Genomic DNA, 7,945 nt, shown 5'->3' on the forward strand with positions numbered 1-7,945 from the left:
TTAAATACATATTTTTGTTAGAGACAGTGTTATGATGATGAAAAATATTTTCAAGCATAAACATATAGTATATTAGAATAAAATTCTGTCTGGAAGTTATTTCAAAATGGAAATGTAAGCTTAAAAAAAGATATTAAATTTTCAACTTCAAAGAAGAGCTTGTTTATTTTATAATTTTTTTAAATGGATGATGGTAGGTATCAAACTGTTATAGATTTTGTTGGATGCATTTTAAAGTGATGTAACAGTTTTAATTCAAAATATCAATATATATAAATGCTGGACTATGTAGATGTTAGAAATTAGACGCTTTGTGTCTATTTAAACTTAAAAAAATGTTTGATGTCAATGAAAAAAGTGAAGAGGTGACATAGCTTTTCACAATTCTTTTAGAGGGTCCATGAGCAAAAGAGTTGGAAGTTCAACATCCTAGACAGCATCTTACATGATGTACTGCAGGACTTGGCAGAATTCTGTGAAGGGCCAAATATTAATAGTATATATTTTAGGCTTTGTGGGCCTGATGGCCTGTGTCAAAACTGCTCAGCTCTGCTATTGTAGTATGAGAGTAGCCACAGACAGTTTGTAATGAATGAGTGTGGTTGTATTCCAATAAAATTTATCTGTGGGCACTGAAATTTGAGTTTTGTACAAATTTTATTTCAGAAAATATTATTCTTCTTTTGATTTTTTTCAACCATTTAAAAATATGAAAATCATTCTTAGTCCACAGGGTGTGTAAAAACAGGAGTCAGGCCAGATTTGGCCTGAGAGTTATAATTTGTTGATCCCTAATTTACAGTAATTTGGTAAAATAGTTTTACAAATTAGTGAGTCAGTAGTCTCAAAGTTAGACTGTAATCTGTCTCACATTTACCAAAGCAAAGTCCTATATCCTTGAGGTCTTAAGCAAAATTATTCAGAAATGTATAAAGTTAAACATGAAAGTTCTTCTATTGCCAATAATGCCATTCCCCAGAGGCAACCTCTGACTTCAGATATTGAACTGTGCAGTCACACACACAAATAAAACATATGTGGTTTTAAAGAAACTATATATAAATGTATATGGATTTTTTAAAAAAGGGACAACATATATATTGTTCTGCAATTTGATTTTTCAGTTTACAATATATTTTCAACGTCTTTCCTAGTTATTATTTTTAACAAGAATTCTTGAAACTTAGTCGACATTTGAGTCATTTCCAATTTTGAAATGATAAGCAATGAGCATCTGTATATATCTCTGTCTCTATCTCTCTCTCTATCTCTATATATGTTTGTACACATGGGTGAATATTTTTGTAGGATAGATTCCTAGAAGCAGTATTACTGGATCAAAGATATTCACATTTTTATGTTGATGAAGTCATCCAAAAGTTCATCCTAGGGTTTCTCAACCTTGGTACATTTAGGGCCGGATAATCCTTTGTTGTGGGGCTGTACTGCACATTGTAGGATGTTTAGCAGCATCTCTGGCCTCTACGCATTAGATGCCAGTAGCATCTCCCCTGTTGTGACAACCAAAACTGCCTCTTGATATTGCCAAATGTCCCCTGGAAGGGAGGGGGGGCAAAATCATCTTGGGCTGAGAACCACTACCCTGGACACTTGTTTTTCTTTTTTCTTTAATTTCTTTTTCTCCCTATCCCCCTTTCAACAACTTATCATGTTATCCTTCCTTCAAAAAGGAAAAGTGCTTAAAGGAATTTGTGACTTAGTATATATCACCCCTCTGTTATGGGATAAATTGTGTCTCCCAAAATTCATGTGTTGAAGTTCTAACCCCCAGTACCTCAGAATGTGACTGTATTTGAAGATAGGGTTTAAAGAGGTTATTAAGTTAAAATGAGATTGTAAGAATGGACCCTAATCTAATATGACTGATGTTCTTATAAAAAGGAGAAATTTTAACACAGAATTGTACAGAGGGAAGACCATATAAAGCCTGGGAGAAGGCAGTCATCCACAAGCCAAGGAGAGAGGCCCCAGAAAACAGCCCTGCCAACACCTTGATCTTGGACTTCTAGCCTCCAGAAATTGTTGTCTGAAAATAAACTTCTGTTGTTGAAGTCAGCCAGTCTGTGGTACTTTGTTATGGCAGCCCTGGCAAATTAATACACCTTCCCAGTGTATTTGAATTTTAAATAAAGAATGAATGAAAAAGGCAATGACATCCAAAGGTATAACTATCTAACAATGGGATTTGGTGGGGGAGATAACTTTTCTGAGACGATTCAGATCATTCTATGTAGATTTAAACATGGGATTGGCTCTATTCAACCTCTTTTCTACAGCAGCTTCTCTGATGAACAATTAGTAACTTCTATAATCTCAATGTCAAATTTCTTTCATTAAACAAAGATAATATCAACTCAAAAAAATAAGAGCAAGGCAAGCAATGATTAGAGATCAGAAGAAATGAAATGAATTAGGGAGAGTGAAGTTTGTTGTTTAAAAAAACACTATATATCTTTTTCTTTTTTTTTTTTGGCCGTGCCCCGCAGCTTGCGGGATCTTAGTTCCCCAACCAGGGATAGAACCCATGCCCCTGCAGTGGAAGCACGGAGTCCTAACCACTGGACTGCCAGGGAATTCAAAAAAAAAAACACTATATTTTTAATTGCACAAATGATATGTACAATGTAGAAAACCCAGACCATGCAAATATGCAAAGAAGAAGAAAATAAAAATCACCTGGAATCCCACCATCCAAAGACGATCACTGTTAAATATTGTGGCATAAAGACTCCTAAACTTTTTTCAGTAGTACGTATATATGGATGGATGTATAGATAGAAATACACATACATATCGACACACACATATATATCTCCCAAATGGGATCCTACCGTAATACTTATTTTGTCTGCTTTTTTTTCTTATTCGATGATATATTGAGAACATTATTCCATGTCAGTAAATATATTTCTTTTTCTTTATTTTTTTTTGGCTGTGTTGGGTCTTCGTTGCTGTGCGCGGGCTTTCTCTAGTTGCAGCGAGGAGCGGGGGCTACTCTTCGATGCGGTGCACAGGCTTCTCATTGCAGTGGCTTCTCTTGTTGCGGAGCACGGGCTCTAGGTGTGCAGGCTCAGTAGTTGTGGCTTGCGGGCTCTAGAGCGCAGGCTCAGTAGTTGTGGCGCTTGGGCTTAGTTGTCCTGTGGCATGTGGGATCTTCCTGGATAAGGGATCGAACCTGTGTCCCCTGCATTGGCAGGTGGGTTCTTAACCACTGCGCCACCAGGGAAGTCCCAGTAAATATATTTCTGAAAATGGTTATTAATAGCTGCTTTTGTTGAACTAAGTAGAGCCACAGGAAAATGATGAAATTAAAAGTAAGTCAGTCTCCAAAAGGTGTCTCCCAGTCACAAGGGAAACTAGAAGACAGATAGCAACAACATTCTTTACTTGAGGAAATCACAAAATGTTGAAAAAAGAAAAGGATGAGGTCACAGGAAAGACTAAGAGGAGGAAATACTTGTACAGGATGTGGAAAAGACAAATTTACAGCTCTCGTCTAGCTAAGCCCAGTGTTTCCCAGCTTTGCCAGCAGAGAAGCATAGCTCATCCCCCCAGTTCACTACAGGATGTGTCCACTGTCTATTGAAAACCGCTCCCTTTGAAAAAGCGAAACCTCCCAGTGACATCCTTGACCTGCCCTTTGCAATATTTCCCTGGGGAATCTGATATCAGGGTCTGACCAACACACACAGCATGTATGTCAATTAGGAAGAGGGCTCCCCCTCTGCTGGCCCTTCCTTCAGACACTGCAGCCCTAGAGTAGGGCACAGTACTTTCGAGGATAACATCGGTTGGTTTCAGACCCTCCTCTGGCCCTTGGCCAGGTAACTTTGTGCAGAGCGATACCTCACACGATGGCCTTGTCTGAAATGATCCCACTGACCCATTTAAACTTCCACAGGGCACAGGCAAAAACAATCAATCTTCCCATCCCATGCTGTCATCCTGGCCAATTTAAGAACTTCTCTGACTCCCGCACTCCTAGTTTCTCTGAACTAGGCCAGAGGCACAAAAGCCATCGTACAGGTCCTTGCTCCATAATAATAAATTATAGCTACAATTTTTTAAGTGTTTAGATCTGTACCAGATCCTGTGCTAAGTGCCTTGCATGCATTATTTTATGCTCACAACAAAACATTATTTTCTCCATACATCTATGAAGAAGTATGTTCAATGACTATTCCTACTTTACAGATGAGATTACCGAGATCTGAGAGAGTAACTTGACTGAGCTAATGCCACAGATAATGAGTAGCAGGGACTCAATTCTGGTTGGTCTGCTTCCCACAAACATTTCCTGTGCATCTTCTCTGTGAAGAGCAGTGTGCTAAAAGCAAGAGAAAGAGCCATAAGGAAGTCCTTTGCTTGAAGGAGTTTACAGTTTAGGAAGTTTAAGAAGGAATCTGACAAATATATAATACACCAGTACATGCACAATGTGCTAAAGCGATGTGAAAGGGCCAAAGTTCTCCTGTGACTAGGGAGATGGGAGAGCCTTTGGGGAGGAGATGGAATGTGAAATGGGCTTTAATAAGGGTATTTTTTAATTTAAGATATTTTTGATGTGGACCATTTTTTTTTTTAAATCACAAACATTTATTACTTTCCCCACAGCAGTTTGCAAAACATTTGGGAGGCAATGTAGAAGGCCCACTAGGTAGAATTAAAAGGCTTCTTTCTTTCCTTTTTTTTTTTGAAATATAGTTGATTTACAAGGTTGTGCTAGTTTCTGGTGTACAGCAAAGTGATTCTGATATATACATATTCTTTTTCAGATTCTTTTCCATTATAGGTTATTACAGGTATTGAATATAATTCCCTAATTCCCTGTGCTAAACAGTAGGACTTTGGTGTTTGTCTATTTTATATATAGTAATGTGTATATTAATCTTAATCTCAAGATCCTAATTTATCCCTCTTCCCCCCTTTCCCCTTTGGTAACCATATGTTTGTTTTCTATGTCTGTGAGTCTATTTCTGTTTTGTAAATAAGTTCCTTCGTATCATTTTTTTTAGATTCCACATATAAGTGATATATGATATTCGTCTTTGTCTGACTTACTTCACTTAGTATGATAATCTCTAGGTCCATCCATGTTGCTCCAAATGGCATAATTTCATTCTTTTTTATGGCATATATATATATATATATACACACACCACATATTCTTTATCCATTCATTTGTTTTTGGACACTTAGTTTGCTTCCATGTCTTGGCTATTGCAAATAGTGCTGCTATGAACATTGGGGTGAATGTATCTTTTCGAAATAGAGTTTTTGTCTTTTCTGGATATATGCCCAGGAGTGGGACTCCTGGATCATATGGTAGCTCTATTTTTAGGTTTTTAAGGACACTCCATACTGTTCTCCATAGTGGCTGCACCAACTTATAGTCCCTCGTACAGTGTAGGAGGGTTCCCTTTTCTCCACACCCTCTCCAGCATTTATTATTCGTAGACTTTTTGATGATGGCCATTCTGACTGGTGTGAGGTGATACCTCATTGTAGTTTTGATTTGCATTTCTCTAATAATTAGTGATGTTGAACACCTGTTTGTTCATGTGCTTTTTGGCCATCTGTATGTCATCTTTGGAGAAATATCTATTTAGGTGTTCTGCCCATTTTTTTTTAAAGATTTATTTATTTTTATTTATTTATTTTGGCTGCGCTGGGTCTTAGTTGCAGCACACGGGATCTTTGTTGCAGCATGTGGGATCTTTTAGTTGCGGCATGTGGACTTCTTAGTTGTGGCATGCATGCAGGATCTAGTTCCCTGACCAGGGATCGAACCCAGGCCCCTGCATTGGGAGTGCTGAGTCTTACCCACTGGACGACTAGGGAAGTCCCTCTGCCCATTTTTTTATTGGGTTTTTTGTTTTTTTAATATTTAGCTGTATGAGCTGTTTGTATATTTTGGAAATTAAGCCCTTGTTGGTTACATCATTTGCAAATATTTTCTCCCATTCCGTAGGTTGTCTTTTCATTTTGTTTATGGTCTCCTTTGCTGTGCAAAAGCTTATACGTTTGATTAGGTCAAAAGGCTTCTTTCTTGAACTGAAGTTTCTCTCCTATTCTTGATCAGGTCTCTTGTTTTGAGTTCCAGAGAATACCGCAGGGGAAACCAGCAACATTGTTTCCCATCAAGGCCCAGTATAAGCCCACATGTTGAGCTGCCTGGAGAGTTTGCAATTTTTTTTTTTTCTCTTAATCATTATTGGAGTATAGTTGCTTTACAGTATTGTGTTAGTTTTTACTGTACAGCAAAGTGAATCACCTATATGTATACATATATCCCCTCTTTTTTGGATTTCCTTCCCCTTTAGGTCACCACAGAGCATTGAGTAGAGTTCCCTGTGCTATACAGTAGGTTCTCATTAGTTATCTATTTTATACATAGTATCAGTAGTGTATATATGTCAATCCCAATCTCCCAGTTCATCCCAACCCCCCCCCCCCATTTCCCCCTTGGTATCCATAGGTTTGTTCTCTATGTCTGTGTCTCTATGTCTGCTTTGTAAATAAGATCATCTATACCAATTTTTTCAGATTCCACATATATGTGTTAACATACAATATTTCAAAGTGTTCCCTGGGGAGGCAAAATTGCCCCCACTTGAGGACCACTGTAATAGACCATGTGAGAAATTAAAAGGGTAGATGCGACACCTGGGTAGGGGTAAAATCTAAATGCTTTCTCAAGGGTTTGGATAGGAATGTGAGGAAGAGGATTGAGAGATCAAACAGAACCATAGAAAAGGCCCTAGAGGCCATGTAGTCTAACCTGCTTATAATTGCTTGCAAGGTTGTAAACTCTTTGGGAGGGAGTTTGGTAAAACCTATAATAATCACAAAAATTATCTTGCCCTATAATAATCACAAAAATTACCTTGACCCAGCAATTCCATTCCTGGTAATCTATCATAAATGATTCAAATGAAGACAAGTAATCTTTATGTATAAAGCAACAATAGTTACATGGGGACAGTGACCATGTTCTCGACAATTGCACCCTCATGCCTACCACAGTGCCTGTTAATGAGAGGCCCAGATTTAAGAAGTCGATTTAAGGTTCAGAGGAGGCGAGTTTGAAGATTCTGGAGAGGGAAGTTGTAGCTAATAAAACAAAATCCCAGAGGGGGTGGGAAGGGCAGTTATCAAGAATACAAGAATGGCCCCGATTCCCCTGAAGAGGCTCAGGTCGGCCCCCTCCCCACCCCTGCCGCCAGAGTGAACTGGCTTGACGAGGGACCAAAGTTCCCCTGGACCAAGACGCTGCACGCAGCTCTTCCTAAACAGCATGGGCAGCTCGGAGAGAACACATGGGACTCAGAGTTGGTCTCCCGCAGCAGCTCGGGGACACAGGAAATTTCTTGGATGGATGCTCAACTGCCACCAAAAACAGTGAGGATATCGCTCACCTCTGCATCCCCGGTGTCTACAAGAGCGCCTGGCATATGGTCACCTCTCAAGACCTTCTGAAGTAGGATAACACTAGACGTGGACTCTAAAAAGAATCTTAGGCAGCCTGTCTGTATAGTGAAGCTCCATTGAGTCACTTTGACTGGAGAAACTTGGGTCACTTGGTTAAGCACAAGCCAATCATTGTGGCCTTAGAATACGGGATTCCACTGATGCTCCAGGCCTTCCACAGTCTGGGAGCATTCACTGTGCTCCGCAGCACTTCTGGAGACCAAGTGGAGCCCCAGCACAGGATGGTTCTCCAAAGGAAATTCAGTGTCTTTCGTGGGGGGGGTGGGGGATGGCCGGGATGGATGCTGGGCAGGTAGAGTCAGCATATGTTCATTGAATATGGAATTATTAAGTCAGAAAATATTCCTTTCCAGTTTAATTAAGAAGTAGCCTTGGAGATGAACTTGAAGTTTGAGCTGGATTGAACTAGCAAAGATGAAGGGAAGAAAAAGGA

The 7,945-nt window shown here is 39.2% G+C and overlaps 1 protein-coding gene across 6 annotated transcripts in view; it reads right to left on the bottom strand.

Moving 5' to 3' along the window:
- HEATR4 (HEAT repeat containing 4) overlaps nt 1–7,945 on the bottom strand; it is an 88,797-nt gene that overhangs the window by 2,705 nt on the left and 78,147 nt on the right. Inside the window, exon 20 of one of the 6 annotated variants that reach the window (XM_059914598.1) lies at nt 3,281–3,377. The exons of the other annotated variants lie outside the window; for them this stretch is intronic. Within the exon in view, the coding sequence (XP_059770581.1) occupies nt 3,366–3,377 (12 nt within the window). The 3' untranslated portion in view covers nt 3,281–3,365. Of the gene's footprint in view, nt 1–3,280; nt 3,378–7,945 lie in introns of those variants that run through there. 6 annotated transcript variants of the gene reach the window in all.

The sequence above is a fragment of the Balaenoptera ricei genome, chromosome 2, assembly GCF_028023285.1.
Source record: "Balaenoptera ricei isolate mBalRic1 chromosome 2, mBalRic1.hap2, whole genome shotgun sequence".
In the NCBI taxonomy this organism is placed as follows: Eukaryota; Metazoa; Chordata; class Mammalia; order Artiodactyla; family Balaenopteridae; genus Balaenoptera; species Balaenoptera ricei.